The sequence below is a fragment of the Mus caroli genome, chromosome 16 (genome assembly GCF_900094665.2).
Source record: "Mus caroli chromosome 16, CAROLI_EIJ_v1.1, whole genome shotgun sequence".
NCBI classification, from domain to species: Eukaryota; Metazoa; Chordata; class Mammalia; order Rodentia; family Muridae; genus Mus; species Mus caroli.
In genome coordinates, this window is record NC_034585.1 from 88,103,079 (window position 1) to 88,121,777 (window position 18,699).

General features: G+C 48.5%; 1 protein-coding gene across 1 annotated transcript in view; it reads left to right on the forward strand.

Moving 5' to 3' along the window:
- Positions 1–7,295: 7,295 nt before the first annotated feature.
- Positions 7,296–18,699, forward strand: part of Dop1b (DOP1 leucine zipper like protein B) — a 283,094-nt gene continuing 271,690 nt past the window's right edge. The window contains exons 1-2 of the mRNA XM_029470323.1: positions 7,296–7,457; positions 10,980–11,144. Of these exons, the coding sequence (XP_029326183.1) occupies positions 11,007–11,144 (138 nt within the window). The 5' untranslated portion in view covers positions 7,296–7,457; positions 10,980–11,006. The remainder of the gene's footprint in view (positions 7,458–10,979; positions 11,145–18,699) is intronic.

The window sequence follows — 18,699 nt, forward strand, 5'->3', positions numbered from 1 at the left end:
CGAGGCCAGCCTGGTCTACAAAGTGAGTGCCAGGACAGCCAGGGCTACACAGAGAAACCCTGTCTCGAAAAACCAAAAAAAAAAATAAATAAATAAAAAAAAAATAAAAAAGAAAGCTGGGGGCCGAACGCCTGAAATTTGCTCAGAGAGTAGTTCCTTAAGGTTATTACCGTCACCAGAAAGGAGAATGGCAACCATGTGAGGGGACATTGTTCACTGTGGTGACTAATTACCATCTCTCAAGGAGTATCAGATCACCACATTTTACACCTTACATCCACACATTATTCGTTGTATCTCAATAGAGCTAGAGAAAGAATATTAAAGATATTCTGCTGTGTGGGCCATCAGAGGCGATGGCCCAGTGGGTAAAGGACTGGCTGCACAGGCATAATGACCTCAGTTTGGGACCCTAGCACTCACACTAAAAGCCGGGTATCAGAGCACTGGACTATATTCCTAGTGCCAGAAGGAGGAGGGGACAAAAGGAGCCTTGGAGCTGGCTGGCTAGCTAGTCTTGCCAAATCTTCAAGTACCATCCTCAGTAAGGGAGCTTGTGCGGCAAAAATATGGGCGAGAAAATGATAGAAGCTATCTGATTTTACCCTCTGGCCTCTGCATGTCCCGCGCTATTGTCTCGCCGGCAAGAACGCGCACGGAACACCAGGATTCTTCTGCAGCAAATCTTTATTGCATATTGATGAGGTAGACGCCGAGCCTCAGAAAGGCGCTGCTTATATACACCCTAGCGTGGCGTGTCCACGCCTGACTGGTCGCTTACCCACGATCTCATAGACACGCCCCGGGGTGGTGCGCATTACTCCTAGCGCATGTGCACCATAACTTGTTCTTTGTTTAAGTGGCATAAGGCACTGCGGAAGCCGGCGCCATCTTGTGATGGCAAATGTTATCGCGGCTCTCCACATCTGCACACATATCCACGTCATGCACACATATGGGCATGTACACAGACATATGCACACACGCCCAGGCACGGATAAGGGATATTGTTATGAGAGTTCTAAGGAATGATGTTCTAAGAGTTATCACTAAGAACAAATACCTCTGAAGCGCAAGTATGGTACGACTGGGTTTTAGTATGGGTTTTAGTATGGTACGACTGTCTCTCTGAAGACATGAAGATGGTTTCCTTCAGCATCAGAGGCTGGTCATCACTCCGTCGAGCTGATTCTTCCTCTTCACGCGTGCTCCGCTCTGAGGCCCATCTGGGCTCTGTCTGTGCAGCTGATGTGGCGTGTGAGCAATTGTTTGGGAGGGTAACGGAAGCAGAGTGATCTCTTCGGTGCTTTGCACTCACATTTTGACTATAAGGTCTGATTTGGAGGTCTGAGAGAGCTTGGCTGAAGTAACATGTAGCTTCAGTATCACCTCGGTAACAGAGCAGGAGTTCTGACTATAGAAGGATCCGGAAGCCACTGATAGAGCGGGAGGCATCATGGAAGAAACACAGCCGGCTAGGAAGCGTATGCTCTGTATCCGTGGCAGGGTAGCATCATCATGGTGCCTTGGTATCTACCAAGAAAAGGCTAGGGCATCATGGGCCAGCCTTATGCTGTCCCCATTCCAAAAGGCGGAGACTAATTCTTAAAGAATTATCAATATCTATATACCCAAATTCAGTTCGTCCAACCAGCCAGTGTCAAATGGATGGACTGGGTGGAGCTACAAAATGCAGTCGGTTCTGTGTCTGGTACTCTTTCTTTTCCAAGACAGGGTCTCTCTGGGTAGCTCTGGGTAGCCTAGAACTCAAACTTGCAGAGATCTGCCTGTCCCTGCCTCTGCCTCCTGTGTGCGGGGTTGGAAGGCACCCTTCAAAGTCAACAAGAGGGGCCTGAAGTTCAGTTCTACTCTGTCCCAGAATGAATAATGTGTTGGAGCTCTAAAGTTTCAGATGAATGCTTAATTTGAAATACTCTAATTAGTCTGACTTATCTTGTAAGAAACCTGCATTAGTTGCAGATGGCCAAGTAGATTTTGAAGTATGGAGTGTAATAACACCATCTGACCCAAGAAGACACTTTTTAAATTAATTAGGCATGTTTTAAACTAACTAATTAACTAACTTTTGGCTATAATAGGAACTGAATATAGAGGCTGCGTGTTCTAGGCAAGCGGTCTGCCATGGAGCTCTGTCCTCTGCCTAGGTTTACTTGTTCATTCATTTTTGTTTAAGATAGTGTCCTATGGCTGTTCGAATGAGTATGATCCCCATTATATAGGCTTATATATTTCAATATTTCATCCCCAGCTGGTGGAACTGTCTGGGAAAGATTAGGAAGTGTGCATCATCGATGTTTCAAAAGCTCATACCGTTCTATACCCTAACCCCTGTCTCGTGTTTATAGATCAGGGCGAGCTCAGCTACTGCCTGCTGCCTGCTGCCTGCTGCCATGCTCTCTGATATGACAGACTCTGTCTCAAACAGTAAGCCCAGCTCTGATTAAATACTTTTATTTATTAGTTGCCTTGGCCATGACGTTTTGTCATAGCAACAGAAAAGTAATTAAGGCAGAAGCCGAGGCAAGCAGGGCAGGAACCTGGAGGCAGAGACTGAAGAAAAGACCTTGAAGGAACACTGCTTGCTAGCTTATATCCCATGGCTTGCTCAGCCTGCTTTCTTATTATAGCTGCTCAGGGGTGACTCCGCCCACAGTGGGCTGGGCCCTCCCACATCAGCCATTAGCACCTTAAGGGATGTGCCCATAGGCCAGTCTAATGGAGGCAATGCCTAAGTTGAGGTTCCCTTTTCCCATGTGACTCTAGTTTGTGTCACCTTGACAAAAATTAACTAACCAAGCTGGGTGTAGTGTTGTATGCCTTTAATCCCAGCACTCGGGAGGCAGAGGCAAGCAGATATCTGAGTTCGAGGCTAGCCTGGTCTACAAAGTGAGTCCTAGGACAGCCAGAGCTATACAGAGAAACCCTGTCTCGAAAAAACCACAAAATAAATAAATAAATAAATAAATAAATAACCAGTCTAGACAGGTTCTCCTGTAACTCAAGCTGGTATCAAACTTGAGATACTACTGTTTCAGCCTTAGCTAAATTTTCCCTTCCTTTTTTTTTTCTTTTCCTTTTCCTTTTGCGACAGTCTCACATAGCACAGGCTAGCCTCAGCCTAGCTATGTGGCCAAGGATGGAGGTGAATTCCTGATCCCCTGACTCTGGCAACCAAGTACTGGGATTACAACTGTGCACTGCTCTCAGTCCAATTCATATTTTTCTGAGGGGGGGGGGTGTTCTCATGTAGCCCAGGCTAGCTCTGACGCTTCCACCTCCCAAGTGCTAGGATGGACAACCATACACAGTTCAATTTTTCATGTGCATGTACGTGTATGCATGTTCACATGTGTATGTGTGAATGAACATGTGCATGCATATGTGGAGGCCACATGTTGACATCAACTGTCTTTCTTAATCATTTTCTTCCATTTATTCCTCAAGGCAGGTTCTCCTGCAACTCAAGCTGGTATCAAACTTGAGATACTGCTGTTTCCGCCTTAGCTACATTTTCCCTTACTTTTTTTTTTCTTTTCCCTTTTCCTTTTGTGATGGTCTCACATAGCACAGGCTAGCCTCAGACTAGCTATGTGGCCAAGGCTGGAGGTTCACCACAGGCTAGCTAACTAGCTTACTTGAAGATTCTGTCTCCACCTCCCAACTACTGGGATCACAGTGGGCTGCTATGCCTGCCCAGCATTCCAATGGTGCTGGAGATTTGAACTCAGCTCTTTATTCTTATTCAGCAAGCACTTTTACCTGCTGATCCATCACCCCAGCTATCTCCTTTTATTTGTTTTTTGGCAGGGAGGGGGCTGAGCCAGAAGTGTGTGTGTGTGTGTGTGTGTGTACTCTTAGCTGTCCTAGAACTTATTCTGTAGACCAGGCTGGCTTAGAACTCATAGACATCCTCCTCCCTCTGCCTCTGAGTGCTGTGATTAAAGGCATGTGCCACCACCTGTCAATATTGTATTGACACCTGTTAATATTGTATATTTATTGCCAATCTTGATTATAAATTTAGATGTTCTTTTTCTTTTTTTTTAACAGCTTACAAATTTTGAGTCAGCCAAGCTTTAACCCCTTCATCCCTGGATATAAACACTAGACACGTAGACGGTTTTATATGCCTGCATGTGCTGGTTACACAAACGTCAATGTACCTGGGAAGAGGGGCCTTATCTGAGAAAAGCCTCCATCAGATTGCCTGTAGGCAAGTCTGTGGGCATTTTCTTGATTAATAATTGATGCGCATGGGCCCAGCTCCCTGGGGGTGGCACCACCCCGGGGCAGGTGGTCCTGGAAAATATAAGACAGGTAGCTGAGCAAGCCAGTAAGCAGCATTCCTCCATGACCTCTGCTCCAGTTTCTGTCTCCAAATTCCTCCCTCAAGTTCCTGCCTGGCCTGAATTCACATTACACTGTGCTAGGGACATGTAAGCAAAATAAACCGCTTTCTTCCGAAATTGCTTTTTGTCACCGTGTTTTCTTATAGCAATGGAAACCCAGCTAGGGCACTGTGCGGGGACAGATTTGTATATGTTAGGTTTGGCCCAAGTGGGTGGGCTTTCTCGTTACTGCTATAACACAATTCAATTCCCTCTGTTTAGTGGGCTGTGAGCTGGTTAAACCTTGAAGACTGTCAAGGGAAAAAAAACAAAACAAAACAAAACTAGCTTAGTGCAGTGGCGCACACCTTTGATCCCAGCACTCAGGAGGCAGATGTTTGTGAGTTCAAGGTCAGCCTGCTCTACAGAGCTACTTCCCTGTCAGCCAGAACTACGAGAAACCTTGTCTCAAAAAGCCAAAACAAAACAAACAACAAAACATGCCAATTGTTGTATGGCCATTTTGTCTAAGCTCTGAGATGAGAGTTTATCAAACCTTCACTAGGAAGTTAACTTTTCGGAAATTAATATTTTCCTGTTAAGTTGGCTCAATTCTTTACTTCCCCACCCTTTCCATTTCAAGACCAGACATAAAAACCATTCCTGAGGGCTGGAGAGATGGCTCAGTGGTTAAGAGCACCGAGTGCTCTTCTGAAGGTCCAGAGTTCAAGTCCCAGCAACCACATGATGGCTCACAACCATCTGTAATGAGATCTGATGCCCTCTTCTGGTGCGTCTGAAGACAGTTACAGTGTACTTAGATATAATAATAATAAATAAATCTAAAAAAAAAAAAAAACCATTCCTGAGAAGACTAGAGCACTTGGTATCTAGCAGATGGATGGAATAAAAGTTAGGGAACCAGAGTTCAGCCATTCACATAACCCTTCCTGTTGGGGTTGTCATCTGGGTTTTGTTTTGTTTTTTACATTTAGTGTGTGTGTGTGTGTGTGTGTGTGTGTGTGTGTGTGTGAAGACAACTTTTAGAAGCTGGTTTTCTTATCCAGGAATCAAAGTCTGAGCAGCAAGTGCCTTTACCCGCTTAGCCTACTTGCCTTCCTGGATATATCTATTTTGGAATTTGATATAATCTATTTTTTCCCAGAAAAAAATATCCACTGAGCTTTATAAACAATTACTAAATAGATTTGGATGGTGTCTTAGTTACTATAGCTGTGATGAAACACCACAACCAAAAGCAGCTTGGGGAGGGAGGGTCTGGCTTACTCTTCCATATCACGGTTCACCTTTGAAGGAGTCAGGGCAGGAACTCAAGCAGGACAGGAACCTGGAGCCAGAAGCTGATGCAGAGGCCATGGAGGGTGCTGCTTACTGGCTTGCTCAGCTTGCTTTTTTTTTTTTTTTAAGATTTATTTATTATATGTAAATACACTGTAGCTGTCTTCAGACACCCCAGAAGAAAGCATCAGATCTCATTACGGATGGTTGTAAGCCACCATGTTGTTGCTGGGATTTGAACTCCGGACCATTGGAAGAGCAGTCAGTGCTCTTAACTGCTGAGCCATCTCTCCAGTCCTCAGCTTGCTTTTTTATAGAACACAGAACCACCAGCCCAGGTATGTCCTTACCCACAATGGGCTGGGCCCTCTCCATCAATTGAGAAAATAAGGTTTTGTCTGATTATAGCCAGATCTTTTTTTTTAATTAGGTATTTTCCTCATTTACATTTCCAATGCCATCCCAAAAGTCCCCCATACCCTCACCCCCACTCCCCTACCCACCCATTCCCACTTCTTGGCCCTGGCGTTCCCCTGTACTGAGGCATATAAAGTTTGCACGACCAATGGGCCTCTCTTTCCACTGATGGCCGACTAGACCATCTTCTGATACATATGCAGCTAGAGATACGAGCTCTGGGGGGGGGGGGGTTACTGGTTACTTCATAATGTTGTTCCACCTATAGGGTTACAGATCCCTTTAGCTCCTTGGGTACTTTCTCTAGCTTTATAGCCAGATCTTATGGAAGTATTTTCTCCATCGAGGTTCTCTCCTTTCAGCTGACTCTAGATTGTGTCAAATTGGCATAAAACTAGCCAGCACTAGATAGCTCTTTCTAAAATTTTCATGGAATACGTTAAACAGGAAAAGGCTATCACTGAAATAACTTTAGTCGGTAGAAGGCGCTGTTTCATCTGGCAGCGCTGGTGCTGGCGTCATCAAGACACGGTCAATGTCAGAGTGAATCCTGCCAGCTCCCAGACCCCATCACTCTTAGAGGATGCAGGGACACCTTAACCCGGAACCCCCATGCCTTCTGTTCCTGGCACCTGGAATTCTTCCTGCCTCCACCCCACGATGGAGATTGTGGGTGTGGTCCTGACGCAAAGCCCAAGGGTACACGACACTGGGAAGGCCCTGCTCCCAGAGTCCGGAAAGCCCAGGGTTACCTGCCTGTTTATGTGAGACTTTACCGGACTACATCGCAAGGCCACGCGCACCACGGGCCCCCCATGTTTAGACCAGCCTCCAGCCCTAAAGACCCCGCCCTCAGAGACCCCACCCACCATCGGTCCAGCGGCATTTCCACGCGTCCAGAGCCCCGCCTTGAGCCTTGAGGCCCCACCCACCCTGCCAGACCCCTCCCCCAACCCCTCAGCCTCCAAGTCTCCTCTTTCGCTCTCCGCCCTATGTGACCAGGGCGCCGCACCACGCCCCAGAGGCCAAACCAACTCCGCCACCAAGGCCCCGCCCACACGCCTAGAGTCCCGCCCACGAGGAGAGAGGCGCCGCCATACCGTTAAGGCTCCGCCCCGTTCACGCGGAACGTCATGGCCACGCCTACTATGGCCACGCCCAGTCACCGCTAAGGACCCCGCCCCACGCCGAGGGCCTGCCTCCAGATCCCGCCCCTCCCGAGGCCCCGCCTTCCGGCCCCGCCCCCAGCCGCCCAGTTCCCGGGAGTGGCGGCAGCTGGGCTGAGGCGCAGCGCTACCTCCGCCTTCGCGGTCTCTGCCGAAGCGCTGAGCCGCCTTGTCCCGCAGCCGACCGGCTCCGTCCCACGCCCACCGCCGAGGTCCGCGGCCGCCGGTAAGTGTGGTCCCCGCGGGCCCGGAGCGGCGGAGGCGTAGAGCTCGGGCGGTGGCGCGTCTGCTGCAGTGCGGGTACGGCCGCGCGTGGGTGTGGGCTTCAGACCCGGCCTTCCGCGCCTGGCAGGGTCCGTGCGAGCGGGCCTCGGCCGCAGGTGGAGGTCGAATGGCCACCGCTGTCCGCCTAGCCGGCCCAGGGCCGTTCTGGAAGCTCAGCCTTTGTTGGGCAGGGCTTCCAGGTTCCCTAATGGTGTCCCAACAGCCGGCGTGCACCAGCCAGCCTGCCCCTGCGCCGGTGGATAAGCCGCGGAGGAGGTGCTCATCCGGTGACAGCAGTCCCCGTCTCGGGAAACCTGTGTAGGGTTGTTGAGGACACCCCACCTTTAAAAGCTATTCCTGTGAGGTGTCAGGTGTCTTGCCTTTTTTCCCCCCTAGTGCTATTTGATCTCAGTGTAAAAGACCGAATTCAAAACTGGGCCAGTTGGTAAAGAGGGTTGATGCGCTGTAGAAGCAGGGACATTATCTACAAGTAAATAGGAAGGCTGCTGATTGTCGGCTTTTACTGTGTTCATCATACTCCTTCCTTGTAAGCATGTTTACAACCGACTTCCGGATCCAGCAGATGGCTTTCGGGTCTTCACCTGAGCTTAGAAATTAGGAATGGGTAAGGCGAGAGAGAGCTCCTACGAATGCTTTCTGTTTCAAGGCAAAGGTATCAGGTGCACGTGTGCATAGGGCTTTTTGTAGCCTCCATAGCGCTATCAGCCCACTGAACTGCGGTTGTATCTCACAAAAATAGGTGTTGGAGATGGCTTGTGAGAGGGGCTGTTTAGAGGTTGACCTGGCCATTGTATAACAGAACTGAGCCCGAATCCTATGCCTGCCACTAATCCCTAATATCCCCATCTTTCGGCAGTAATGTCCCTCGTGGGACTCCAGTGTGTTTCATAAGTGAGATCAGTGTAGAGCTGACACAGAAACTGTGTAGTGTTGTAATTCCCCATGCCCGTATTTTGAAGGGGTTCACATGAGTAACGTCTGAGCTTCTTAGCTGTGCAGTTGTGCCAGCATTGGGCCCTCACAGAGAAACAACTGCACCTGCTGCCTGCTCATACCTGGCTGACAGCCTCCTTGCCAAGGGCAGCCAGGCGCTCTCTGTCATCCTGGACACTCACGGTCTCAGTGATGCAGCTCTTCCTGGTGACATGAGAGTCCACACCTGTGGGCTCTGAGGACTCCTTTGCTGATAGCTCGCCTTCCTCTTTCCTCTCTTGTCCAAACCAGACTCGGATAGCTCTGTGTGTGTGTGTGTGTGTGTGTGTGTGTGTGTGTGAGAGAGAGAGAGAGAGAGAGAGAGAGAGAGAGAGAGAGAGAGAAAGAGAGAGAGAGTGTTGCAGCCAATCTTTGGGCTTCCTTTCTCAGGAAAGACATCCTTTTTATTTTGAGGCAAAGTATCTCCTTGAGCCTGGAGCCCAGGTTAGTCCAGGCTGGTGGACAGAGCCCTGTGCTAGGATTACAAATGTGTACCCAGCACATCTGGCCTTTATATCTGGGTTGTGGGGATGGTTCAGGTGCTCAGCACTTACCTGACTGAGCCACCTCCCCAGCCCAGACTCAGTCAGTATTCCAGCCTAAACCTCTGTCACCTCATGTCAGCCTAATTCAGCTGCAGTTATTTAAGTAGTTCCTCAAGTTAGACTAGAGACCCAGTCCTGCTCGAGAATCTTTGTTCTGGGACACTTAATAAACAAACTGTGCTTGGGATATTTCAGGACTGCTGTTGTATTGGAGTTCAGACTGAAAATTCCTTAGAGGAACGGGGGGGGGGGTGCAGGGAGCTTATAGACTTTGTGGCTATAGCAACTTTGTAGACTTGATAGAATAAAAGCACTGCTGCTCCGATCACCACCTTTTCCTTGTGTTTTCACAAAGCAAGAAACCTATTATTTCAGAAAAAAGCTTACAGGTCCTCCTGAGAGTGAATCTTGTGGGTTCATTTGCATACGCAGCAGCAGCACTGTGGAAGGATGAGTCTCTCTGGGAACACACCCAGTACAGTGAAGGGAGCAGAGGGTGGAGCCTTGTAGAATGAGGGAGGCATTGGTAATGAGGAGAGCTTTACATGGGGCAACAAGAGGATTCTGGGAGTGCCACGTGAGAAACTAGGAGAGGGAGAAGAATGAGAGTGAGAGACTGGACACTTGCAGGACAGAGGGACAGGCAGAGGACAGAGGGACAGGCAGAGGCAGAGGACAGGGGCAGGCAGAGGCAGAGGACAGAGGGACAGACAGAAGCAGCAGGACAGAGTGACAGGCAGAGGAAGAGGACAGGGGCAGGCAGAGGACAGAGGGACAGACAGAGGAAGAAGACAGAGGGGCAGGCAGAGACAAAGGACAGAGGGACAGGCAGAGGCAGCAGGACCTAGTGTGAGTGTGGCAGGTGAAGGGAAGGAGAAGTCTAGAGTCATAGAGGAGCCACTTTGTACAGTGTGGGAAAATGAGGGAAGAGGGTGCTGAGTGGGTAGAATTCAGAGTTTAGTTTAGTTTAAAAAAAAAAAAAAAGCATTAATTTGGGTATAATTTTCAGACCATCAAATTCACCAGGTATATAATTCAGCGATTTTCAGTGGAGTTACAGAGTTGAGCAGCGATCGCCATAATCACATTTCCATGACCTCAGAATGATCCTGTCTGTCTGTTTCTGGTCCACCCAGGCAACCACTTACCTGCTTCCCATCTTGAGAGACTTGCCCACCTTGGATATGTCATCCAAATGGAGTCACGGGATACATAATCTTGCTTGGCTGGCCGTTTCCACTAAGCTTATGCTTTCTTTTCCCTACCATCCCCCACCCCACAGCATCTCATGCCCCCTCTCCTCACTGTACATCTGTGTGTCTGTCTGTCTGTCTGTGTCATGATCCTCAGGATCTCATACATCTTAGCTTGGTCTTGAATTTACCATGTCTCTGAGGTTAACCTTGAACTCTCAGTTCAAGTGAATTCTCTTGTCTTACTGCCTAGTGCCATGACTACAGACCTGCTTACCACATCTGGCCAGAACTCCTGTAACAAGTACTTTACCCACTGAGCCATCTTGCCAGTCCTCTTACTTGGTTTTGCCAGTCTCCTAGTCTAGTCATACAGGACTGAATTGCTAAGTGGACCTCTTAGGTTGAAAGCACGCCCTTGGGTTTAATAAAGGCCCATTGATGGGAGGGGCCTTGGGCATGCAGAATTACCAGCCAGCCATAGGATATAATTTTGTTGGTTTCTCTCCTAGAATTAGTTTTGTCCATTAGGCAGAACCAGCATTCTTGCTTCTCTCTGCCCAGTGAGCTTGTGTCCCTCGGAATCTGTGAGGGTGGGAACTGTTTATCTCTATTTACCCAGTGCCTGACCTAGGAACCTGGCTAAATATTTGAATTGGATTGCCCAGTAAGCCCAGTCTGTGGACACAGGTCTCTCGTGCTCTGAGTTGGGGAGGAGCAGTGCCCTCATGTGTTTTCTGATTTCACATCTAGATCCCTCCTTCACTGTGAGGATGTAAGATGGACCCGGAGGAGCAGGAGCTACTGAACGATTACAGATACAGAAGTTACTCCTCAGTAATCGAGAAGGCGTTGAGAAACTTTGAGTCCTCCAGCGAATGGGCGGATCTCATCTCTTCGCTCGGCAAGCTCAACAAGGTGCTGGGGCACTTCCTGTGGGAGGGTGGCATTGGGGACGGTGGCATTGGGGAATGGAGGTGTCTTCTTATGGTGGGGAATTTGGGGTGGGTGGTTAGAACAGCTAGAAAGACAGAAAAGAACAACCAGGGCTTCTGTCGCTCAGACTCACCCTCGCCTGGTTCATGTCACTACATTAACTTCCAGTGTCTTTGGAGCACAGAAGACGGATAGATACTGTGTTGGTATTTTATAGTGTTGATATGGTGCAGTGGTCTTTTCTTTTTGCTTTTTGGTTTTTCCAGCCAAGATTTCTCTGGGTGTCCTGAGTCTCTGTAGACCAGGCTGGCCTCGAGCTCAGGGATACACCTGCCTCTGCCTCCAAGTGCTGGGGTTTAAGACGTGGACAACTACACAGGGCTGGGATGGCTTTTTTCCTTAAGTCTGTGTATTGACGGGATGTAAAGTGGCCAGTATTATTCAGTTATTCAGATTCGATGTGAGTGTGGGAGTGTGTGTGTAAGAGAGAGAGAGAGAGAGAATGTGTATGTATGTGAGAGAGAGTTGTGGAATTGTGTGTGTGAGAGAGAGACTGTGTGTGAGAGTGTGTGTGTAAGAGAGAGAGATTGTGTATGTGTGTGAGAGAGAATGTGTATGTGAAAGTGTTTGTGTAAGAGAGAGTGTGTGTGTGAGAAAGAGTGTGTGTGTGTGTGAGAGAGAGAAAGTGTGTGTGTGTGAGAGAGAGAGAGTAAGAGAGAGAGAGAGAGAGAGAGTGTGTGTGTGTGTGTGTGTGGTTGTGGAGAAGGATTGTGCTCTGGGAAGATCCAAGTGAATCAAAGGGGGCTCCAGCTATCTCTTTATGACCTTCCTGTGCTGCCCAAAGGGAAGGCTCTGCAGGGACTCTCAGAGACCACATGTAGTGGACAGCCACTGTGGTGAAGAAGAGTCTGTGCCCTCTGAGGTTGTCTGGCCATCACTTGGCTTTGGAGCATGAGTATCAGGTGGGAGTTGGAAGATTCCCATCTCTGTTTAGGTCAGGGGACTCCAGCAAACCCCACTGAGCAGAGGCTGCCTCCCTTTATCTTTCCCAGGTATAGGGTAGGGGATTAGTGAAGAATGGACAGATTGAGCCAGGTACACTGCCTGGACAGCTGTTATGTCCACTCCCATGTGCCCCTCTCAACACCTTCTTTCCTCTGAGGCCAGAAAGCAGCTCTCAGAGAGCTTGCTTGGCTCGCCTAAGGCCCTGGGCTCCAGTCCCAGCATAGGCGTGGGGGTGGGGCAAGCATCTCAGCCTGGCAGATGGCTGTCCTGGGCTTGGTGAGATAGGAGGTTAGTACTCATTGGCCAGGAAACTCCTGGTCTCCTGGAAGGGATGTTTACATGGAAATGTCACAGGCAGGCGCTCAATAGGAGAGACTAATGTCTACTCCTGAGGCCTGTCTTTACATAGGCTACAGAAGCCTGAGTCTCTGTGGTTGGACAGCTCCAGCCATGCTCAGGTCAAAGGGTTACTCTGAGAGGCATAGCTGGAGACTGAGGCATATCTTACTCCTCAGAGCCTGACCCACCCAGTGTCTAAGAGCACACACCAGGCTCCCTGCAGAGGGAAGTGAAGGAGGGCTAGGAGCTGAAGGCAGCCTGAAACACAGGATAAGTTCAAAACCAGCCTGAGCCATTGTGCTGTTTCAGAAGCTAACAAAAGGAAAAACAGGAAAGAACACTGTGCCTGTTTATCTCAGAAAAAAAGCAGTTGTGATCCTCATTTCTGCCTTTCAAAAAAAAAAAAGGATTTATTTTTAATTTTAAAGTGTGTGTGCACGCGTGCGCACTGAGGGTTGTGTACAGATGAGGGTGGCAGGTCCTCCCTATGCTGGGGTTACAGGTGGTTGTGACCCACATGATGTGGATGCTGGTAATCAGACTCTGTAAGAGCATCAAGCACCCTGAACCACAAGCCATCTCTCCAGCCCCTCCTCTGTGGGTTTTTAAGACAGAGTCTCACATAGCTCAGGCTGGCTTTGAACTCACCATATAGCTAAGGTTGGCCTTGAACTCCAAATGCTCCTGGCTCCTCTCCCAAGTGCGGGGATTTCAGGTGTTTATCACTGCATCTGGCTGTTTTTCTTGATTGAGATCCAATGCATTTGTCCACTTTAAAGTGTGCAGTGCATGTTTTTTAGTACATTTTACGGTGCCGTGCCGCCATGGAATTTCTCATTCCAGAAAAATGTCATCTTGCAGAAGGAAACTGCCACTGAACCGCCTGGCCACCTACCTGCATGCTTTATTCTGCTGTCTCTCCCTGGGGCCCTTGCACTGGAATCAAATTATGCAATGTTCAGTCTTGAGTGTCTGGCTCATTTCACACAGCATTACATCCACAAGGCTCACCAGTGCGTGGATAGATTGTTGCCACATGTATTGTGGCCACATGCCATCTGGTTTTACAAGACTGAAGGCTAGCCTATCTTTTGAAGGCTAGCTTTTTTTTGGCTATTGTGAGTAGTGATATTATGCTTATTTCTGTATTTTTTTTTGTTGTTTTCTTTTTTACAGTCATGCCTCTGTGTGGGTGAGCCTGTGCCACTGTATGTGAGGGGGTGTAGGTGTGTGTCAGTGTAGGTCAGTGGACACCTGATAAGAATCTGTACCTTCCACAGAAGTGGATGCTCACAGTCAGCTATTGGATGGAACACAGGGCCCCCAATGGAGGAACTAGAGAAAGTACCCAAGGAGCTGAAGGGGTCTGCAACCCTACAGGTGGAACAACAATATGAACTAAGCAGTACCCCCGGAGCTCGTGTCTCTAGCTGCATATGTAGCAGAAGATGGCCTAGTTGGCCATCATTGAGAGGAGAGGCCCTTTGGTCTTGCAAACTTTATATGCCCCAGTACAGGGGAACGCCGGGGCCAAGAAGTGGGAGTGGGTGGGTAGGGGAGAGGGGGTATGGGGGACTTTTGGGATAGCATTGGAAATGTAAATGAGGAAAATACCTAAAACAAAACAAAACAAAAAAAGTATTAAAATAAAGTTTTCTAAGTATTGCATGGTAGAAATTTCAAAGCAAAGTGATTGTACGCATTAGGAAGAAATGTACTGTGAATATTGACAGTGCACATTAATGAAATTACTCAAGAGCCCAAATTATTGTTTGGAGTTTCTTTTTCTAGGGCTCAGTGGAATGGTTTGTTCATTAGGAGCACAGTTTCTGTGGTTTTCTATATTGATTAAGCAAATTAAACTATCTAAACATTTGTTTACTGCAAAAAAAAAAAAATCAGCAGCTTCTTTTACCACGTGGGGCCTGTGTATTGACCTCAGGTCCTCGGGCTTAGGGGAAAGCATGGACTGACTCGCTCAGGGAGGGCCAGGCTGTTTATTATGACAGTTGTGCCACTGTTCATGGCTCCTAGCAATGCCCCAGGACACCATCTTCTCCTCATCCTTATAATACTGACCTTCATGGGGGTTTTTTTGAAAATAGCCCTCCTACTGTATATGAAATTACAACTCATTGTGACTTAAAAACATTTGTGTGTTTGTGTGCCCTCATGTGTATGCATGGGGATGTATGTATGTACACATCTAGAGGTCAGAGGACAAGTTGAAGGAGTCATTTTTCCCTTTTACCATGTGAGTCCTAAGGACATCAGGTTTGGAGTGAGGAACCTTTGTTCGTTATCTCTCTAGTCCCCGGAGAGGGAGAGGGAGAAAGAGAGAGAGAAAGAAAAAGGGAGAAAGAGAGAAAGTGAGCTATCAAATGTATGAGTGTTTTGCTGGCATGTATTCTGGGCACTGTGTGCCTGCACAGAAGTCCTGGCAACAGGAGTGTGTGTGGTGGGTAACGTAGCCTCTATTTTTTGGAAGCAGAGAGATGAGCAGTGGTGCTCAGTTGACCTCTCTTTACTCAGCCTAGGGAATGGAACCGCCCACATTTAGCGTGGCTCTTCTTACCCCAGTTATGATAGTCTAGAAACTTTCACACAGGGGTTTCTCTCTCTCTTGTCAAGTTAACAGTTGATATTAACCATCCTGTCTAGTGTAGCTAATGCTTGCCTAGTGGGTCCTGACTCTACTACAGGGGAGTGATTATTCTGTTGTCCCAATTCAGATGAGAGAGCTGGAGCCTAGAGAGCTAATCTGTGACTATGAGTACAGCTAAGGCACCGGGGCTCTGTCTTCCTGCTATATTCCTGGTGTCCAGGGCTATGTCGGTGCTGGGTCAACAGTGTCTTGGATGTTTTAAAGGGCTTGGTTTCTGAGAACAACAACTTATACCTAACGTTACTCTTGCTGCTTGTCCTAATGATGTGGGAAACAGAGAGAGTGGCTTCAGCAAGAGTGAACAGATCCTGAGCCAGGGACTGAGGCAGTGCAAGGGGCTCTGCCGTCAACACACCTGACTCCTGAGTCGGATGGAGCTGGCAGGTTCCATCATCCTATAGGACTCATCTTATTTCCACCTACACAGCCCTCATTAATATAAACTGAGTCCACTCATCCCTTTCCAGGAGGAAGTGTGGTGCCGAACACCTGACCTCCCTAAGATTTATTCACTGAGGTGACCCTATTTGTGGTATTGCAGTGGGTACAAGTTCTAGTTAACAGCTTACCTTTGCTACAGATTTTACCCAAGAAATCCCACCCTGTCATTCAGGCAGTATTGCTTGTCTCTTATCCCCTCCAAAGCAAGGAACAAGATCGCATGTATCTCAAGTTGGCCTCAAACTCAGCTTTCTTTTTTTTAATATTTATTTATTTATTTATTTATTTTATGCATGTGAGTACACTGTAGCTGTACAGATGGTTGTGAGCCTTCATGTGGTTGCTGGGGATTGAATTTTGTAGTACCTCGTTCGCTCTGGCAGGCCCCGCTCGCTCAGGCCCAAAGATTTATTTACTATTATATCTAAGTACACTGTAGCTATCTTCAGACACACCAGAAGTGGGCATCAGATCTCATTACTGGTGGTTGTGAGCCACCATGTGGTTGCTGGGATTTGAACTCAAAACCTCTGGAAGAGCAGTCAGTGCTCTTAACCACTGAGCCATCTTGCCAGCCCCAAACTTACCTTTCTGCCTACCCTTCCCCACCCCGCCCACCATAGTGCACCAGTGTATGTGGTAATGGGATTGAGCCCAGGGCTTAAAGCAAGGGACCACTCAGCTACAGCCCCAGCCCTGTGCCCACATGCCTTGTTCTCTGCTGCTATAATCAGTCAGCGGGCCAGAATATCCAGCTAAAGGGTTTGCAAGACTTGAGTGAGGCAGAGTGACAGTAACAGTCTGCTCCCAGCTTGGCACATGACAGCTGTCGTTTGTGGGGAACTTACTGTGCGTTAAGGAGTTGCAGTGCCATATTGTATAGTATTTGCCCTAGGCCTGGTGGTGCTGGCCTGGCCTGTTAGCACTTGGGAGGTTGAGGAAAGAGTGTGGCAAATACAAGGCCTGGGCTCCAGAGTGAGCTCAAGGCCAGCCTGTGCGAGTTAGTGTGACCCTGTCTCAGAATACAAAGCAAGGGAAGGGCTTAGGTACAGCTCTGTGGTAGCACCCTTGCCTAACATGTGAGCCTGTATTTTCAATCCCCGCACTGTCATGCAGAATAAAGTAGAATAGATAAAAAGCTACTAGATAGATAAAAGCTACTTGCCATCCTTGCTCGGGCCTCAGCCAGTGGAGGAGGGCTCAGGCGGCCAGCCTGACTCAGGAGCTAGGCTGTTGTCGGACTCTCCTACCTTTTCCTGTCAGTGTTGTACGGTGGAGAACAGGGTGTGCGCCATCTCACGGCCAAGGAGCCTTCCTCCTTTGCCCAAGTGAGGCGGGTGTGATTGTGTCGTCAGAAACTGTTAGCTAACTCCCTTAGGTCAAGCAGCTGTCAGTGGCTGCTGTATGCTGAATTGTACTTATCAAAATCCTCACTTCTGCTCCCTCCGAATGTAACTGTATCTGCAAATAGACTTTTGACAGAGATGATAAAGCTGAAGTGAAGTGATCAGTATGTGGCTGGAACCCACTGTGATGGGTAGCCTTAAGGTCAAGGGCTTTGTTTAGAGTCTCATTATGTATTCCTGGCTGACCTCAAACATGCTATAGAAACCTGGATGCTCTCATAGAGGCCCACCTGCCTCTGCCTCCCACGTGGGAATAAAGCTGAGCACCACCACAGAAGGGGAATATTAGAGCCAGGTCTGGTAGCTCAGGCCGAGGCAAGAGGACAGCAGGTTTAAAGGCTGCCTGGACTATAGATAGTCTTCATAGGGGTCCCTTCACTGGCAATCCAGTGAAGACTTCAACCTAATAACATAGAAGGAGATTGGGAGGGCTGTGGCTTACCCACTGTGCTTAAGACCTTGGGCTCAGCTCCTAGTCCTGCAAACAAAGAAAAAAGGAAGAGGGGACGTGGACACAGATGTAGATATCATGGGTGATGAAGACAGGGCTCAGAACAACACACCTGCCATCCAGGGAACACCATGGGCATGGCAGACTACCAGAGCTGCTGGGAGGAGCCACTGTGCTGACACCTGAAGTGTCAGCTGAGAGTGACTTCAGCTGCTTTCTGTTACAGGACATCATTTAAGCCACTCAGTGCATAGTATACATTGTAGTGGATTCATCAAAGGATGTCAGATGCCATAATAAACTGCACATCTCCAGTGCTGGACTGTTGCAGCAACACAAAGCCCAGGTTCACGTGGAGTAGGAGGCTTTACTGCTGGGACAGTACCCAGTGTGATATCGAGTCCTGACTACTATGAAAGAAAGCTAAATGTGGGCAGTGGGGTGCAAGGAGGCAGTGGCTGTTGTTAGACGGAGGTGACTCCTCTCTTTTAACATGACGTTTGAGCAGAGGCCTGAGGGAGCAGCAGGGAGGCGGTAAGTGATGTTGGCATGAGTCCGAGGCACGGTAAAGGGATAGGTGTGGTCTGGTTTAGAAACAGAGTCTTAGAGGAAAGAGGGGCCCCTGTGGTTCAGTCCCTTGGTTGTGGGGGCCCCTGGGTTTTTATAGGGAGGGAAAGGAGGAACAGAGCAGGAAGGCAGCTACCAGACTTGTCTGACAAAACTAACTATGGAGGCGTCTGCCAAGGCCATCAGACATTCTGGTGTATCTGACGCTAAAGAAATTTCCTTTGGTAGTTAACATTTTAACCGGCGAGGACGGGCATCTCTAGTGTAGTCTTGAGACAGGGTCTTACTATGTAGACCAGGCTGGCCTTGATCTTGCAGTCCTCCCTGCTCAACCTCTGGGTGCTGGGACTGAAGGTGTATACCACCACGCCTGGCTCTGGGTGGAGAACTCTTTAGCAGAGCTAGAGAAAAGCAAGGGGAAGGGGCGGCCCTGTCACAGCCTGGTTGTCCCATGGGGATGTTGGAGACCGCCTCTTTAAATGTGGAAGGCAGTGGAAACAGAGGACCCCTGCAGCAGCCCGAGGACTTTGTGTGGAGGCCTGTACTCAGGTGAATTCAGGATTCTTGGCTTTGGGGCAGAAGAGAATTTCAGGGTGAATCTGTATGCTGCAGGGACGGAGATTCTTAAGAAAAAGTTTTTAACGCCTATTTCAGCTGGGCAAT